Source organism: Rhinolophus hipposideros, assembly GCF_964194185.1.
Source record: "Rhinolophus hipposideros genome assembly, chromosome: 5".
NCBI lineage: Eukaryota > Metazoa > Chordata > Mammalia > Chiroptera > Rhinolophidae > Rhinolophus > Rhinolophus hipposideros.
Genome location: NC_138051.1, coordinates 11,175,618 through 11,195,493, shown reverse-complemented (window position 1 = coordinate 11,195,493; position 19,876 = coordinate 11,175,618). Strand labels below are relative to the sequence as shown.

General features: G+C 37.3%; 1 protein-coding gene and 1 pseudogene across 2 annotated transcripts; one reads left to right on the top strand and one right to left on the bottom strand.

The window, feature by feature from the left end:
• The first annotated feature begins 1,349 nt into the window (after positions 1–1,349).
• On the top strand, positions 1,350–1,757 carry LOC308497526 (fatty acid-binding protein 5-like; annotated as a pseudogene). The gene has a single exon. The product of its transcript is annotated as a fatty acid-binding protein 5-like (transcript).
• A 7,975-nt stretch (positions 1,758–9,732) lies between these two features.
• On the bottom strand, positions 9,733–10,930 carry LOC308497381 (phosphorylated adapter RNA export protein-like; the record flags this gene model as incomplete). Its single annotated transcript, XM_081048023.1, is given in 3 exon segments — positions 9,733–10,712; positions 10,716–10,756; positions 10,759–10,930. Coding segments are annotated over 3 exon segments (1,179 nt in total). The 3' UTR covers positions 9,733–9,746.
• Positions 10,931–19,876: the final 8,946 nt, after the last annotated feature.

Sequence of the window (19,876 nt, the reverse complement as noted above, 5' to 3'; positions counted from 1 at the left end):
AAGACAAGGCCCACTCTCACCACTTGTACTGAACATATTACCAGAAGTACTAGCCAGAAAAATTAGACAAAAAAAGAAAAGAAAAAGAAACAATTGAATAGGAAGAAATAAAATGTCTTTGCAGATGACATAATATTTTATATAGAAAATCCTAAAGACTCCACAAAAAACTGTTAAAACTAATAAACAAATTCAATAAAATTAACATACAAAAATTAGTCACATTCCTATACACTAATAATTAACTATGAGAAAGAGAAATTAAGAAAACAATTCCTTTTACAATAGAATAAAATAAATTACTTGGAAACAATTTCAACCAAAGAAGTAAAATGTTGTACACTGAAAACTGTACGACATTGATGGAAGAAATTGAAGAAGACACAAATAAATGGAAAGATATTCCATGCTCATGGATTGGAAGAATTCCTTTTGTTAAAAAATCCATACTAACCCCAGACATTCAATGCAATACCTATCAAATTCCAAAGGCATTTTTCTTATAGGAATAGAAAGAAATAACAATCCTAAAATTCATAGGAAAACACAAAAGACCCTGAGTAACCAAAGCAATGTGGAGATAAAGAACATAGGGGCATCACACTTCCTGATTTCAAACTATACTACAAAGCCATAGTAATCAAACAGTTTAGTGCTGGAATAAAAACAGATGCATAAGTCAATGAGAGAGCCCCCAAATAAGCCCAGAAATATATGATCAATTAATTTTTTACTAAGGTCCCAAGAATGAAAAACGAGGAAACACTGTCTCTCCATGTTAAAATGGGATAGTCACATGCAAAAGAATTATATTAAACCTGTCTCTTATAAAAATTACTCTCACAGAAGTTAACTAAAAATGAATTAAAAATGAACATTAGACCCATAACCATAAAAACTGCCTAGAAAGAAACATAGAGGATAAACTCCTTGACATTGGTTTGGCAATGAGTTTTTTGGGTTTGATACCAAAAGCAAAGGCAAAAAAAGCAAAAATAAAAAGTGGGATTATATCAAATTAAAAACCTTTTGCACAGCAAAAGAAACCATCAACAAAATTAAAAGGCCACCTATGGAATAGGTGAAAATATTTGCAAATGCTTTACCCAATAAATAATTAAAATCCAAATTATATGAGTATAAAGAACTCATACAACTCAATAGCAAAAAAAAAAAAAAAAAGAAGAAGAAGAAGAGGAAGGAAGGAAGGAAGGAAGGAAGGAAGGAAGGAAGGAAGGAAGGAAGGAAGGAAGGAAGGAAGGAAGGAAGGAAGAAAAAGAAAAATAGGCGAGCCACGCTCTCCACGCTGCACCCCGCTCCTCTTGCCCCGCGCACCGCCCGCGCCCACCATGGCCTCCATTCAGCAGCTGGTAGGAAGATGGCGCTTAGTGGAGAGCGAAGGCTTTGATGAGTACATGAAGGAACTAGGAGTAGGGATGGCTCTGCGAAAAATGGGTGCCATGGCCAAACCAGACTGTGTTATCACCTCTGACGGCAAACACCTCACCATAAAAACTGAGAGCACGTTGTAAACAACGCAGTTTTCATGTAACCTGGGAGAGAAGTGTGAAGAAACTACAGCTGATGGCAGAAAAACTCAGACTGTGTGCAATTTTGTCAACGGTGCATTAGTGCAACACCAGGAATGGGATGGCAAGGAAAGCACAATAACAAGAAGAGTGGAAAATGGGAAACTAATGGTGGAATGTGTCATGAACAATGTCAACTGTACTCGGGTCTACGAAAAAGTAGTGTAAAAATTCCATCATCCTTCTGGACAGGAATTAGCTGCTGGAGTAAACAGGCTCACTTCAATGAGCAAACCTCTCCGTGCTTTTTTTTTTTTTTCCATCTCTGTATTCAGTTATCTTTATCATAAACATTTTACATGCAACTATTTCCAAGTGTTGGTTTAATTAAGATCGTCCCTTTGGTTAGTGAATAAATGTGTTTATGCTAAAAAAAAAAAAAAAAGAAGAAAAAAAAAAAAAAAGAAAAAGAAAAATAGGCAAGGGACCTGAAAAGACATTTTCTCTAAGAAAGACATACAAATGGTCAATGGGTATATGAAAAGGTGCTCAACATCACAAATCATCAGGAAAATGTAAATTGAAACTACAATGAGATTGAGATATCATCTCACACGTTAGGATGTCTATTATTAAAAAAACAAATACAAAACTAAGACACTGGAGCCACAGACATAGTCCAGGCTCACCACAGCCCCCGTGGACATGATAGCAGTGAAGGGTCAGGTTGCCGCCCCCACTCTGGGCCAACCAGGGGGGCAAAGGTGATAAGTGGGCCTGGGTGGTCATGACACATTGAGGCCAGGTTAAGTTTTTATGAACTTAACCACAAAGGCAAGGGAAGTACAAACTGAAATAAATGAAAGGGACTACATAAAACTAAAAATTTTCTGCACAGCAGAAGAAACCATCAACAAAACAAAAAAAGCAACCAACTGAATGGGAGAAGATATTTGCAATAATATTCAGATAAGGGGCTAATATCCACAATATGTAAAGAACTCACACAACTCAACAACAGAAAAACAGTTCAACTTTTAAAAATGGGCAAGGGACCTGAACAGACACTTTTCCCAAGACATAAAAAGTGGCCAACAGATATATGAAAAGATATTCTACTTCACTAGCTATAAGGGAAATGCAAATGAAACCACAATGAGATACACCGTACGTCTGTTAGAGTGGCTATTAGCAATAAGATAAGAAATAACAATGTTGGAGAGGTTGTGGAGAAAAAGGAACCCTCATACAGGACTGAGAGGAATTTAAATTGGTACACTCACTATGGAAAACAGTTTCTCAAAAAAAAAATAAGAATAGAGCGACTATATGACCCAGCAATCCCTCTTCTGGGTATCTACCTGAAAATTTTAAACACATGTATTCATAAAGATACACATATCCCTATGTTCACTGCAGCTTTATTTACAGTGGCCAAGACAGGGAAACCAATCAATGGATGATTGGGTAAAGATGTGGTATACGTACACAATGGAATACTACTCTGCCATAAGAAAAGATGAAATAGTGCCATTTGTGAGAGCATGGATGAATCTTGAGAGTATTATGCTAAGCGAAATAAATCAGACAGAAGAAGTCAAGAATCATATGATTTCACTGATATGTATGATATAAAACAGAAACTACCTGTTAGATGGGTGTGGGGGGGGGGTTGGGGATAAGGGGAAAGGTGAAGGGATTTGGAAGCAGCTGGTAACCACAAGATGGCCTCAGGGTTTTTTTGAAAATTAATTTGGGGAAGGTATTCAATAATGTTGTAAAGATTTTGTTGGGTATCCGATGGACATGCGTCCTATTTGGGAGACCACCTCAGGGATACTGTGGATACCTGATCATGGCATTGTACACCAGAAGCTAAACATTAATGAATGCCAAGTATAATTTTATATATATAATGTGATGGTTCAGTGTGAGGTCGGAGGGATAGTGGATGGGGGGAGGGGGGTTCACAGTGTGAGGGATATAAATGATGAACGTCTAAGTATTACCTTGTCTTGTACACCTGAAACTAATAAATAAATTAAAAAAAAATAAAAATAAAAAAAATAAAACAGAAACTACCAAAGGAACAATTTTATATATTTATATATGTATATAGGATGGTATATTATTCAGCCTTAAAAAAGAAGAAAATTCTGCCATTTGTGAAAACTTGAATAAGTCTGGAGTGCATAATGCTAAGTAAAATGAGCCAGACAGAAAAAACAAATACTGGTTGTTATCACTTTTACGGAGAATCTAAAAACATAAAAAATCAAACTAATAGAAACAGAATAGAATGGTGATTGCTAGTGGCTGGAGGGAGGGGGAAATGAGGAGGGGTTAGTAAAAGGGCACACATTTTCAGGTATAAAATGAATAAAGTTTGAGGATCTAAGGTATAGCATGGTGACTATAATTGATAATATTGTATTATGTAATTAAAATCTGCTAAGAGAATCATTCTCACTAAAAAATATTTTTTAAGTATCTGTGATGATGGATATGTTAATTACCTTGATTGTGGGAATACTTTCACAATGCAGATGTATATCAAATTATATCATTGTATACTTTAAATATATTTTGCATTCTATACTATAATTATATTGTCAATTGTACCTCGATAATGCTGGGGAAAAAAGAATTGCTATTTTGTTTTAAATGTCATATAAAGTATTCAAGGGTTTTAAGTGTCCTTGTTCTCTGTGTTTAGAATGATTGTGGGAATAAGGAGGAAGGAGGTATATTAATTTCTTCGTTGTATAACAAATTACTACAGATTTAGCAGCTTAAAACAATACAAATTTGCTATCTTATAGTTTTTGTGAGTCAGGAGTTCAGATGCAGTTTAGCTGGGTCCTCTGACCTGCTTCTCACTTAAATCAGTGAGATGAGATGCTGGGGATGAGGTGACATCTGATGCTCAGGGTCGTCTTCCAAGGTAACTGAATGTTGACATAATTTAGTTCCCTGGGGCTGTACAAGTGAAGTATTAATTTTTTTGCTGGCTCTCAACTCCTAGGGCCTGCCTTCAAGTCCTAGCCATGTGGCCTTCCCCCAACACGGTGATTTCATTTTTCAAAGCCAGTAGGACAATTTCTTTTCCATGTGCTACAACAGAATGTTGCATAATGCACAGTTATTACAAGCATAACTAATAATCACATCACCTTTCTCATATACCATAACTTAATGAACAATCCTATGTCAACTATCCCATGATATCCAGAGGTCTCATCCACATTCAAGGGGAAGAGATTTTACACAGCAGGTAGATCAGGGGGCAGGAAGCCTCATCTTAAAATTTTACCAACCTTGGGAGGTAAAAAAGGAAGCATGAAAATCAGTTAGAAGGCTGACAAGAAAAAAGAACCCAAGACAAAGCCCTAAGTTATCAAGCATTTAAATATCAGGTAGAGAAAGAGAAGCTGGAATAAAATGATTGAAAATGAGTATTAGGTTGAGGGCATTATAGATGCACAAAAGAGGGCAGAAAAGGTACGTGTTGGAGCTGGGATCAACAGAAATTGGTGATGGATTGGATATAAGGAGAAAAGGAGAGAAAACACTAAGAATGATCCCTAGATACTGGCTTTTGCAACAGGGTGAATGGATATACCATTTGTTGAAATCAGGTGAAAAAGAAATGATGAGCAATTGGTGAGGGTAATAACCAGAGTTCGAGTTTCGATATGTTAATTTTTAGATGTCTGTGACACACTCAGCTTGAGATGTTAGGTAGTTAGCTGAATATAAGATCTAGAGTTCAGAAGAGTGGTCAACACCAGAGACATAAATTGGAGAATCGCTGGATACAGATGATACTAAGAGCCATGAGGTTGAATATAATCACTCAGGAAGAGGGTCCAGAGGGACAAGAAAAAAGGGCCAAGACTGAGCACACTCAGAATTTAAACATCAGGTAGAGGGATACGGGTTGGCAAAATATTACTGAAAATGAACAGCTAGAAATATCAGAAAACCAGGAAACTGTATAGTCATGGAAGCTCAGAGAAGAGTTTTAAGACAGAGTGGTCACTGATGTCAAATGATGCTGATAAATCTATTCTGGTTAGGACTGAAATTTGTCTACTCCATTTGTCAAAATGGATGCCACTGGTGAATTTAGCTAAAGCATTTTCACTGGAATGGTGAGGTTAAAGCCATATGGCAGGTGATGAGGAAATGGATACAGGTACAAGTAGACACCTCTTTCCAAAAGCTTCAGCACATAGTTTATGGAAAGGGTTGTTTACTGTCATATTAAATAGCAATTTGATATGACCTACAATAAAAAAAAAGACAGATAGTATATCTTTATTTTGAAGTAATGTTACCATTAAAAATCACGTTAATAAAATATATATTATAATACAAGAAAATGCCCATGACAAAATATTAAATGGGGGGGAGGGGAAGCAGGATATAAAAGCAGGATGTTATAATTTAAGATTAAAAAGGCAAAGTAGTGTTGGCTTACAATAAAGCCAAGGGTATGATTGGGGTATAAGTAAGAGCAAGTCTCTAAATTTAAGGAAATTTGAGGTGATTCAAGTTAATGTAGGACAGGGGATGATGACAATGACTCCAAGACTGAAACCAATGATTTCAGTGACTTTGCAGAAGTAGTCAGGAAGTTGATCATATACAGGAACAAGAAGCAATAGATATTGCCATAGCCTGTGAGTATGAGCTTCAATAAATACACATATTTTATATAATGATTAAAGAAAGAACTAAAGAGGTCACAGGCTACTATTCCCCGTGCCAAGGCACTGGTGGTTTAAGGAAACAGAGGGCTTCCATTAAAGACGGTTACAGGGAAACCTGAATCATCAGTTAAAGCAAAGAGATGGATGTATCAGGCTATTGATATATTGACAATGTATGGAAGCTTCTATAGAGTTGGAGAAATGCATGAAGTAAAAGGATTAATTGGGTGAGATCAATGGAAGATTAGAAGAGGAGATAAGTTAAAAGTGTATGACCAAGATGGCCTTAACGCTCCCTTCAGCTTGCCTAAACTTTAGACAGGCTTCGTCCTGATTCTAAGCCACTGACCTCCATTTTCTTAGAGCACTTTCTTTAAAAAAAATCTTTGTAATCCTAAATTCTTTCCCTGTCTCTTTGAAATGTAAATATCTTTAAAACCCTCTTACCCAGTTTTACAACTCAGGACTGTCCTTCTCAAGGCTCTGGGAGCCATCTTTTTAAAATATAATCCTCTATCTCAGTTTTTGTAGGAAGGTGTTATAGTAGCCCAGCTTTGGTGGGCAGCAGGCACCTTGCTGGGCATTGTAAAATTACCTTATGTCATGAAAGTTTAAGAATCACAGAAGGCCTTAAAAATTTGCCCCACCCCAGCTCTTAAAAATTATCCTGCCCTTTGTTTCAGAGGAACTGAGTTCAGACTGTATTTTGGTCTCTCTCCTTTATTGCAATACCTTGAATAGAGTCTTTCTTACCTGTTTAATTTTGTTCGGTACAATAATTTGCTTTGACAGAGTAAAAGAATAGATTATACAGGGAGAGTTCAGTATGGATAGTAGCCAAAAGTAACAAGGATGTGAAGCCTTATGAGATATTCTGGCCACAGTGTTCTCAAAATATCTTGGATTAAAGAGTGTTCCACTGTAGGTGCAGACTGCAAGGCCTTATTTTGGCAATCCTTGCTTAATTAGAGGCTATTGAACTATTTTTGCCCCACTCTTCTTCCTATTAAGTGTTTACAGTAAAAAGACATACTGTATATAGGGCAGGGTTTGGTTTTTTAAAATATTATTTTTGGAATTCTACTAGAGGAAACACCTAAACACTGTCAATGTAAATAACTAGAAGATTGGGATAGAAGAGTATTGGTTTTTTTCTGTCAATGCTTGTGCAATTCTTCACTGTACTTTTATAATAAAATGCCAACCAATTAGATGGATGGATGATGATAGATTAGATAGATAGATAAATAGATAGCCAGATAGATAGATAGATAGATAGATAGATAGATAGATAGATAGATAATCGAGAGATCCAGGATAAATTTAATAAAACTAGGTCTAGAATATATCAGTGAACTACTACATATTCAGAATAATTTCCTAAAATATTATATAAGAACCAATGCTCGTGCTGATTATCCACAAACAGAAATATTTCATTGTCTTCTGAATCTTCAAATTTTGAATTATATTTTACTCTGATGTTTTCTGTTTGCCATTCTAGATCTTCTCTTTAGTGTTTTCTACCCTATATTGTACCTCAGGAGTCTGGCCCAAATGGATTGCAACAGGTAACCTTGTTGTTTCACTTTGGATGAATTCAGCAAATGGAGTATACTTGACAGGAGATCTGAGAAACCAGAAGAGTGAAGAGTTGCTTCAAGCTGGCTGAGTCTCTCTGCCAAAGGTCACAGCTTCTGTAAGATCCTGTGCACATAGCTCTCTCTACACAGCTCCATCCTTCCTCTCTCTCTCTATCTCCATCTCTCTCCTTACCCCCCAAATATCCTCTCTCTCATTGTCTTTTTCTCATTGTCTCTTTCTCTCTTCACTACACCACCTTTCCTTTGTCCCTTTGAGCCTACAGTAGCAATAGTAATGTTACTAGTGATGGTATTGGTACTAGCGAAAGTAATGTTACTGCCCTGTAATCAGAACTCAACTTCCTACAGAGTAATTTCTTCACCAGAAGTGGGTTCTGTTTCTTGGTCTAACCCAAGAAGTTACTACATCAGAATAGGAATTTAATGGGAATTAAATTAATTTTTTCTTTTACAAAATTCAAACTACTTATTTTTTTGAATGCCAAATCTCTAATTTTATTTTTGCATTCTTTCATAAAAAGCAACCAATAACTATTTTCCTTTTCTCACTTAGATCCTTAAATCCAACTTCAATGACCATGCATTTCAGGAACTACTGAAAAAGTTCAAGTACATTGTCTGTAAATAGCTTGTAATTGCTTCTTACATATTTTTGCTTAATCTACTTTGTAAACTATAGTCAAATCTTGGAACATCTCAAGTGACCTACCTTTAGAAAGGCTTCTTTTAATAAAAATGAATAATTTGAGAATTCATGCAGATATGACATTTTTTTTTGCCCCTGCCCCCCTTCCCACCCACTCCCACACCCCCAGTTTTTAAGCCATTGTTTCTCAGTCTAGTTGTAGGGCTCAGCTCCCTGGCCCATGCTGGTATTACGAGCCTTGCGCTCCACTTGTTAATCGGATGCTCACAGTAACTGTCATTGGCTGCTGGTCGCTCATGATGGCACACGGCAGCACACGGCAGCCCACGGCAGCCTGCAGCAGCACACAGCAGTCCATGGCAGCACACAGCAGCTCACACCTAGCTCCAGCTGTTCACAGCAGCCTAGCTCCAGAGCCGTTGTTCACAGTCTCAGCTGTAGAGGACGTAGCTCACTGGCCCATGTGGGAATCGAACCGACGGCCTTCGGCATTAGGAACATGGCACTCCAACTGCCTGAGCCACAGGGCCACCCAGATATAACATTATTAATATCTAACTTCCTTAACGTAAGGTAAAATAGTCTTAGGCAGGCCACCATTGAAAAATTTTAAATGTCCATGGTAATTATAGAGGTAAGGATTTAGTGTATGACTGAGTTAGTAAGAGGTCAAAAACAAAGTTAATGTTACGAATCAATACCTCTTTGAAAAGCTTCTGTTATTTACTTCTAGACAAACAAATAAGTAGGAAGATACATCAGTATAAACCTATTTGAATTTTAATAGCTATCCTTAAAATAGCCTAAGAGTTCTTAGAACACAAACTAAATTTGAATGTATTTTGTAATAGCTTGACAGTTTATGTGTCTTATTAGGATCTTTTAATGGAATGTTTTGAAACCAGTCATAATTCACTGCAAAGATAAATCAGAAAAAGAAAACAAACTTGAATGGCATGCTATAATGGTTATCAATTGACCTGGACAAAACTGATTATCAATTAGTAATAATTAGCACATGCAACAGATTGAGAAATTAAATCTTCTGATGTATACTTTTAAGTATTTTGTCAGACATGAGAAATTTTTAAATGTTTATATCAATCACATTCATCTCCCTATATATTCAGTTTTATTTAAAACAAGTTCTTTCCAAATTTCCTTGTTTATCAGTGCAAAGTAAAACGAAGTAATCTCAGTAGAAATGCTTTCTTACAATGTTATTTTAGAAAGGCTTATTCCTCAAAATGTACTAAAAAATGTCCAAATCATGAGAATGATCAACCTCAATGGCTTCATCTGCATCAAGCTTTGTCTCTCCATGTCCTTCCTGTGATTCATCAAGAGAGGCCAGGGCCTCATTTGTGTCACTTGCAAAAGTTTCTCGTGATGTATCATCATCTTCTTGAAAATTTAGACTTTTAATAGCTTGTTTCATCTTTTTTCCCAACACTTGTGTTCTCCTCTTCCTAGCAGCTTTTTTATTTTCATATTCCTTTTGATTTTCAATGTAGAAAATGTCCTTAATTTGTTCCTCACTGATACTAGAAGTGTTTTTCAGGAGATTCAGGAAAACTCCACCTCGTGTTCTTCTTCGACTACCATTCATGATAAACAGGCCACCATTTTGTTCAACTTCAGCAGTTTCCATCAGAAGTTCAATTGCCTTTTTGTTCCCAATTATACTGACTACTCGGGCTATCAGATCTTTCTTTGGTTCCTGCAACCTGAAAGAAATTTCATCAGCCATTTTCTCCTGAGAATCATCCTCTGTGATCTCATACCGGCCTTTATAGTTCATTTCTAGTCCGTCCCCTAGTCTGTCTTTGACAGGTCGTTTCCGTTTGAGATGACCTTGCCCATTTTCATCTTCCTTTGGGCAGGTTTTCTTGCCACCATGCATATATTCATCGAGCTCTTTGTCTAATTCTTTTGTATGTTCTTCAGATTCTCTCTTATGTTTCTTAGCAAGCAAATAATTATAGGTCTCGGATTGTCTGCTTTTGTCAATAGTGCCTTCCATTTCCAAGATACCAAGTTCAGAGGCCACAGCATCTTGATTCTGCTCCTGCAGCACCGCACCCCATATGTTGTTAACCTTCTTCCCTCCAGCAAGAGGCAATTTCTGGCTGCTCTGGCCAAACTGAAAAGGCTCTGGTTTGGGAGGGGGGTTAAAACATTTCTGCCGCTTGTGTTTCCAAAGAGAGCTATCATCATCTCAATTGGAAAAACTCTCTTCACTTGAACCCACACCTTTAACAGCCGATAATGTGACACGGGTGCACACGCTGCTGTAGTACCCTGGAAGGACCTCGCTGCACTGTCCCCACCTAGTGCTTTCAGCACCTGCAGTGGAGTGTCGCTAGGCGTGACCGTCATGTCGGAATCCGAATCGGAAAGCTGCCCATCTTCCATATCCCCGGCCTCCTGCTCCATCTTCCCACGGCGCCGCCAACTTTTTTTTTTTTTATTTAGTGAAAAGAATTCCTAACACAAAGGATTAAAAATGTCTTGAAGGAAGAAATTACTGGTCAATATAAGGTCTTAATGTTCCATTTTTTAATCTAAGGACTTACAATGCCTACACAGACTTAACATTTGGTGTCTTTTCCTCTTCTCCTGAGACAGTTAACTACGAAGAGAACTTAACAAAATCCCATATGTAGATTTAAAACCCAACATTTGAAAAACTACATGACAAAATGAAATATAATAAAACGTTATATTACCTCTCCAGATTATCTCTAAATCTAAAACATCACCTCTCGAGATCTAGAGAAGGTAAGAGTTAATCAAATTCTATTAATGAAAATTTTCATACCTGTAATTAATGGGCTCCTCCTAACTTCAGTTTCTCCTTAGACAAACGATATATGTAAACTGGCTTAAAGAATTAATTGTTCCATGTATAGCAATTTGAATGAACCTTTGAATGAAAGTTTTTATTTAGTCTGTCACTACTTTGTAAATTTTTTGATTTATGTAAAGTATTATTTTGACAGAAATATGGAAAAAGTACACATAAGTTCTACTTTGAAATGTTCTAATTATAGAGGCAGAAATGTTCAAGCAGAAAAAAAACTATTAAAAATGAATATTCAGCAATTTGAAAGGCTATTAAAGATTCTTTATTTAAAAAAAAGAACAAAGTGTTTTCCAACACTAAGAGAAAAATGCTTAGAAATATGCTCCAGGGACAAATTATGATCTTGCTGAGAAAGAATTTAAAAGAATATGGGTATCCCTTCTATCCATTGTGACTTTAGATCAAGGATGACTGCCAACTGTTTCCATAAATATACCCACCAGAAGTTTCTATAAAAAGGGAATGAGTTAAACTCTTCTTATGTAATATCTGCTGCTCTATCCAGAATAAATCCACCTGCTCTGTGCCCTACGAAAGTGTTCACTTGAAGAGATGGTGAAAGAGATCCAGTTCGGACCAGAGTTTTTGCAGAAGGACTATGAAACCTAAAGTGTGGTTGTGTTTTTACCCAAACTACATCTGACCCTCAAACTTGAGTGCTTGCTGATTGCTTTGCCTGCTGGAACAGCAGTTACCTCCGAAGTAACTGCCAGAACTTGCTTCAAATAGCCCCAGGTTGTTAATTTGGTTTATCAATCAATCAATCAATCAATCTCGGTATCTGCTATCCCTGAAAATGTATGACCTAATAAACACATAACAAAAGGCGCATTACAGCAGTTGAGAAAAAAAATGCATCCTTATGAAATGAAGACATTTAGAATAATCCTTTTTTTAAGAAATTGAATGCATACGGAACTAGAGTTCTAACTCAGCTGAACAATGTAACGCCTCATACTGGACTCAGCTCGTGCTGTAAGGTCAGAGCTCTCGGTGGACTAGAGGCCCCCGCACACACAAATGGAGCGTAGCACATGACTCTGGAGATTCATTGTAAAAGTATAACTTGTCAGCTCTGGCATTACAAGGCATTAAAACCCAAGCACTGTTCTCTGATGATAACATTGTCCTCAACTGCTTGGCACCAAGAGTCACGCTGACGGCAATAAAAAGCAGGCAGAGGAAATGGGATCCCAACTCTCCTGGATTTTGACGTGACGTTACGCTATTTCGCTTTCAGGGCATGACTAGATCTCTTTAACTAAGCATGAAACCCACGGGGTTCAAGAGAGAAATTTGACGCTGCATTTAGAAACTGGAAAGCATCCTCATCTCAACACTGGATATAAGTTTTCTGCTTCAATTATACAAACAAGCAGATATATATACAACTACTCTTCTGTTTTGTGTTCTGTTGTCTTAAAAGCGCTATATAAAACAATTCTTTCCAACGGCAGTTTTACACTGAATGCCAAATCAATTAACAAAGATCAAACCAAAACAGGCTCGATCTCTAGCAGAAGTCCAACTAGACATTAACTGAAATTAAGTATATTGATACAAACTGAATACTGATGTTACATCAAAACAAGAACAGCAATTTCTAAATCTCTAAAAGTGGGATTTGATTCAGACTGTTTAAATCAGAAAGAGTGCACATACGTGTATGGGGAGGGGTTAGTTCTACACATATATCTATGTGATTGTAAATATAAATGCCTTCCCCTAACTCTGTTGCTGAAAGTTTTTTTTAATAAAAGGCAAAGCCATTCTATAATAAGAAATGCAAGCGAATGTGCAAATATCCTTCAGAGAAGAAAAACATTGATGATTTAATTTTACAGTAAGTTTATAAATGAGATTTTGGTGGGTTTTCTCTTTTTCAGAATAGACCTTGATAATGGAGAGAACGAAGAAAACATGTAGGTCCTAAATATCTTTAAAAAGGAAGAAATAGGTGACACAAGGTAAAAAGGGATGAAGGATGCTAAAAATAAACTTTGCCTATTTCATAATTTTGTCAAGGTTCAGTCTCATCATAGAAAATTATACAAAAATATACTAACTCAGTGAGCCCTGCCTCTAATAATCTATGTTTATGCACATTATTAAAATTATCAACCCAGCATGTGTGTTTCTAACATATCACAATAAAAACAAAAGATAAAAGGGAAAAAAATAATTGCCAGATGAACTTACGTTTTTGTCAGGAAGCAAATTTCCATTAAGCAGCTATCTTCAATGACATTGAGTTGAATAATTAGCAATATTGCCAATTTTTCTGCAAGGTCACAAAATCAACGTTTAGCTTTTATATTCCACTTGGTAAATATCAGTGATATTACAAGAGCTGGTGGAATTCTAAAGAATGCCAACAGCCTTGGTGACTGACAAAAAGAAGTTTCAAAAGATATGGCACTTTCCCGTGTGAACAACTTGGAGGAGGAGAGTGGACAAGATGGGAAACAGTGAAAGTCAGTAGGTGACCAACGCCCTCCTCTTCCAACAAAGAATGGATTTATCCATATACTAGCCACCATTTGCTGAAATTACTTGTGTTCTTTTTAAACTATATTTTAATTATAATTTTATAATATTAAAAATCATAATTTTTATTAACCTCAAAGAAAGAACTATTGAAGAACTTGGGATGGTACTAAAAAATAATATATTAATGGCCAGGCACAGGGCTAAGCACTTTATATGCATTATTTATTTAATACATATTTACTGAGTTTAAGCAGGATAATGGCCTCCCAAAGACATCCACATCCTAACATTCAGAACCTGTGAATGTTAGCTTTCACAGCAAAAGAGAATGAAGGTTACAGATGGAATTACATTTGTTCATCAGTTGACCTTGAGATGGGGAGAGTATCCTAAACTATCCAGGTGGCCCAAATGTAATTACAAGGGTCCTTAGGGGAGAAAAAGGAAGGCAAAAGAGTAGATTTGAAGATACTACTGTGCTGGTTTTGAAAGTGGAGGAAGGAGCTATGAGCCAATGAATTATAGAAGCTAGAAAAGGCAATGAAATAGGTTATCCCCTAGCGCCTCTAAAAGAAACACAGCCCTGCCGACACCTTCATTTTAGCTTGCCCAAATTCACCCAGCTAGCAGGTACCTGAAGCAGGATTCAAAGCTATTCTGTTTCCGAAGTCTAGTCATTTAATGATTGCACTATACTTCTTCTCTCATAGGTTGACCATAAACTCCACATTCCAGCTCCTCACCGGGTATTTATTCCAACAGAAGATTTCATCGCGAGGGTCTTAATCTGTATCAACACATAAAGCAATTGGTACAAACTGTCACCAGTGCAACTCAGAATGAATGAGAAGATGGTATAAAACAGTAGGATGGTGACAAAATGTAGGAGCAAGGCTAGGAGCTTGAGACATGTAGTTGTGAGCAATGATGCAAGGAGACATTCAGACAGTAGCCGATGACAAGCAGATTAGCTGGGGCAGCACATCAGACTCCATGAATGACAACGGAGCTTTCAGTCCGTTCTTCCTACAGTCCACTGACACCATTTTTCAGTATTGATAGACTCAAACATTCCCGCTCCCAGTGACTCTTTGGGCAGAGACAATGTGACATTTGGACTGTCCCACAAAGATCTCTTTAATATCTAAGAACATTAAAGTACTTTACTACTATACTATACTTTTACTATCAATCATTAAGATATGATTTTTTTCCTTCTGATTTTTATTGCTTTTCATGGAACTATCCATTGACTAGGATCTCATATTCAGTATGAATCCCCTCAGATATTCCTACTGAAAGTCTCAAGTTTCACTCCTGCTCAATCATTTCTCTTTCATGTCATATAGAAGACTGGGAAAGGCTGCAAGTTGTGTTGTAATTCTGAAACTTACACAACGAAATTTTGTGCCTGATTTTTCATAAGCTATGAGAAATAAGAGATTCTTTTAAGAGGCTCTCAGGTTCTCTACTAATGACTTCAGCTGAGAGTTTAGAGATCTGACTTTGAATTTCTTCTGTAAGTACTCCCCTGCCTTCAAAGGAAGCCACCCTGTGCGATAATGCTTGTAGCCATCATTACTACCATAACAGCCAGAAGCTACCAATACACTTGGTTACTAGACACTTCAACACAATCAACAGCAAATGACAGTTTGGACATCCTGATAACACTGCATACCATGGATTACTAATGTCCCATTAAACATTCGTGCAGAACTCAGCACTATATTTAAGCTCAAGTGCAACCAGGACAATCATCAAATCTCATTTATGAGGTTCTATTTCCTGAGATTACCAATTCTGTATTGGTCAGGAAACAGCCAGGAGACAGAAACCATACCAGTTATAAGTCAAAGAGAATCTAATAAAAAAAATAGTAACCATGTATTAGAAAATTAAAAAGGCAAAAAGTGAATACCAAGGAATCATGGAGACAGTAATCGCAAGGAATAGTTATCACCCTCAACAGCTGGGGAGCAAAGGAAAGAGGTTACAATGACTAAGACTGTGATGCTTGGAAGAGGGACCCATGGACCTAAAACTCAGATATCTGAGGAGGTGACACAGCCCAGGTGGTGCTGGTATCTCTGACTGGTCAGGATGGGGATGGTTGTGCAAGCATAAAAAAACCTGCAATCTAGTATCAAGTGTGGCTCCAGGATGGAACTGCTGCTGCTGAAGAGAAGAAACATCACTAGGGAAACGCTGGCAAGAGCAGGCACTGACAGGGAGGAGTGAGTGTGTCCCCTCCCTCTCCAGCCTAGCAGGCTCCCTCTGATGCTTCTACTTGCAGATTCTCTCAAAGAGCCAGTTATGCCACAGAGCAGAAGGGTGGTGTGCAATGTCCCAGCTCCAGCTGAAAGGCTGTTGCTAAATAACCATCACAGGGTGTAATGTTCATCCATCCATCCATTCATTCATTCGCCAAGTATTTTTAAATGCCAACTGTATTCCAGGCATTTGTAAGCACTGAGCAAAAGAACAAAGCCGCTGCTTTGATGGAGCTGACATTTTGGTAGGGGGGAGACAGATAATAAACAGACAAGTAAATATTTAACATTTACTCAGGTGGTAAAAAGTGCATTGCAGAAAACTAAATCAGGGTAAGGGGATGGAGAGAAACAAGGCCAGTGGCAGCATAGACAGAGCAATATAGATAAAACATGGAGAGTGAAGCCTACTGCCAGGGTTTGAATCCCAGCTCTGCTTCCTACAAGCTCTACAGTTGGGCTAGTTACTTAAACTCTTTGTACTTCAGTTGCTTTTTCTATCAAATGGAGGTATTAATGACAATAAAAACACCAACCTTATGGGATTGTTGTAAAAATTGAATATGTAGATATATATAAAGTGCTTAGAACAGAGTGTCTTACTGTTAAAGAGTGACAGTTTAATGGCAAAGGCTACAAAGAACTTAAGTTGGGGCAAAGTGGGGGGGGTAGTTAAAATGAAAGAAGAGGTAAAAGATATGGAATCAGCAATGAGTAACGAAGAAAACAATTGCCTCATCTTCAGGCCAGTGGTATCACTCACTATAGGGAAGGGCAAGGAAGACTGTTTTTGTGGAAGGAACTAAGAGGTCGGATTCCCAAGCCTGCTGCCTACATGCTCCACAACACAGAGCTCACGCACACGCTAATCAGTGACACAGCAAACTATGGAACAACTAGAGATTCCATCATGACCATCTCTGTAGTTAAGCCCCCGGAAAGAAAACACAGGTTGTGCTTTGCAAGAGTTAAAGACAAACTTGCCCCTGTTCTTGCATCTTACTGAAGTTAAAGATAAACTTACAGTGTTCTTCTAGCCTCCTTTTCCCCCATAGCAATGAATTTTCCATGGAAGCAGAAAACACACATTAACGCCAGCCTGGGATGGACAGGATCTCTCTTCCACTAGCGATTAGAGACCACCACTCTGTCTGAGAGATCACCCTTCTTTTCTTACTTACTCTCTGCTAAATGAACTTACTTTTACTTTAATGTCTACACTGGCTAACATTTGAATTCGTTCCTACGCGAAGCCAAGAGCCCTCTTTTCCTACAACAGTATGAAGAACACAAAGGAGAAAGCAGCCACCACTTGAGAAATCTGAGGGAGGCCAAGTCTTCAAGGGGGAGCCAAGTTTAACTTTGATTAAAAACTTGAAAGCTTCAGAAAAGAGGCTCAGGACACTGTGCAGCAGATGGTAATGGGAACAGTTTGGAGAAAGCGTGCACAGAAGTGTGAAAGAGGTATCTACCACTTACTACCTTACTTTTACAAAAAGTAAAAATACCATGATTATAATGATAATAGTTTCCTGGTAGGAAGAACACCAAAACACTGATTATGAGGAATAATATATATTTCTATAACACTATACAGTTTACAAAATATTTTCACATGTGTGCTTATTTGTTGCTCATAATAAAACTGTGAAACTGGCAGACAACCTACATTCACAATGAAAGTGAAGACAGGAAAACATAGTAATAGTCCAATAACTCCCAAATATTTGGCAATTGCTAACAGAGTGAATAAATATATCAACAGAAAGCTAAACTGAGGCCTTGGAGAGAATATAGTACAGACACTTAGATGTTTTCGCATCATATTTGTGAAACTGTAGATGGGTTCTGAGCTGATGATATACGTATCTAAATAAAAAGCCTCTTTGATGGAGCAATATTCTGATTAAACCACCACTTACCTTAGCAGATGGCCGAATCCAAGGCTGCTTCATAGAGGTCCTGTCATGACCTGTAAGTGACTTGCTGTCATACTAGGAAACAGCTCCTAAAACATGGACATTTGGGGCATTTTGCACACTTGTCAATACATTAAAGCTGCAAGGTGACTCATGCCAAGAACGCCTGCCCACTGCCCTCCTACTCAGCCGAAACCCCTGGCACAACTTCAAGGGACTTCTGGGGAATTTCAAAATATTCTTCATGTACAGACTGCTTAGAATTTAATAGTATATGAAAATAACTTTTTGGAACAACAGAATCAGAATTCATTTCCTAGCATAACACAACTCTTCAAAGTATCCACATCTATTCTCCTACTTCACTGATTTGAACAATGAAGCAGAATGAAGTGACTTGCTCAAGGGCACACAGACGCACAGCGAGTTAGTGAAAGAGGGCTAAATCCTTGTTTCCTGGATACAGGGCCAGCATTCTCTTTTAGCTCTATATTCTACCCTCCCTTAAGATTATTGGGAGAATTATACAGGAAAGGTAAATAATCTGGAATAAAAACTGACAGAGGAAAAAAACAAAACAGTGGTGAGGTGGACATCTTTCACAGGAGCTATGTGACTAACCTCATAGAAGGGACAATAGTGGCTCATTCATGTGTTTAATCGTATGAAATGCATACATAGGAGATCAGACAATTAAGTTCATGAACTTGCTACTGTGTGCTTACATTGGCAGCACTCGTATGCTGCATTATTTCTCAAGTGACTCGGCTTAAAAGAATTTAAATTCCACTGCTCCCATTCTACCTAGGGACTCTGTGTTCAAACTCATCTGTAAACACCTTGACACAATGACTCCCTCTTCCAAGTCTGAATTCCCTTGACCAAGCACGAAGCTAGTTATAGAATAGTTACTCAAAACTGCTTCCTGTGTAGCTAATGGTAATGCTTGCCAAAATAGTCACACTTAGAATATGCAAATTCTTTAAAAACTTTTCTTTTTTGGTATTGCAGAGTAGCATTTAAAGCTTTTCTAAAGCAATCTACAGATGTCTTCATTTGCCTACTCAATTTCATCTCTAAAGTGTCTGTGCTCTTTTATATAGAAAATACCTCTGTTTTATTTAGTCAGTCATTTTTCAACAAAATTCACAAGTCAAAATTATGATTTAGTTAATATAAAAGTAACACATTTGAAGTTATGAAGCTTTGTTTTGTGAAAAACTTAAAGCAAACAGAGGTTATTCTACATAAAATGCCACATAAAGCAATTTAGCTGACTTGAAAAGCAAAAAAGGGGAGGGAATATGTGCAAAGAATTACATACAAATGGAGCACTTCACTTCTGGTTTCTATGGTAACCAACATAAATGAGTACATTTGGGGAGAATGGACAAGCAAAGTGGGTGAGATGTAAATTTATGAGCACAAAAGCCAAAGAACCAATCCAATTCCATGGTATGTAAAAAAGCCCAGTTTTTCCCTAAACAGAATTGCAAATTAAAAAAAAAAAAAAAAAAAAAAAGCTCTATTGCTAAAAGTCTTGTTCAAAGGATTTCTTCTCAACTCATTGTATTGCTTTTTGGATATTTGTCTACTACACAAACATTTATCAATAATTAGAAATATTTCTATTGTTCACAGATCAGTGATTAAAATTCAGGTAGGTAAACCAGTGATGCCATGATTCTCTAAAAATCCCTTCTTTTCATCAGGGTGCAGTATGCTGACTCCAGAGGACAGAACATCCAACACAATAACATTGGAAATTAATTAAAATATCAATAATGAACTTAAAAAATGGCAGAGACATGTGTATCATTTGCTGATGTCTTAT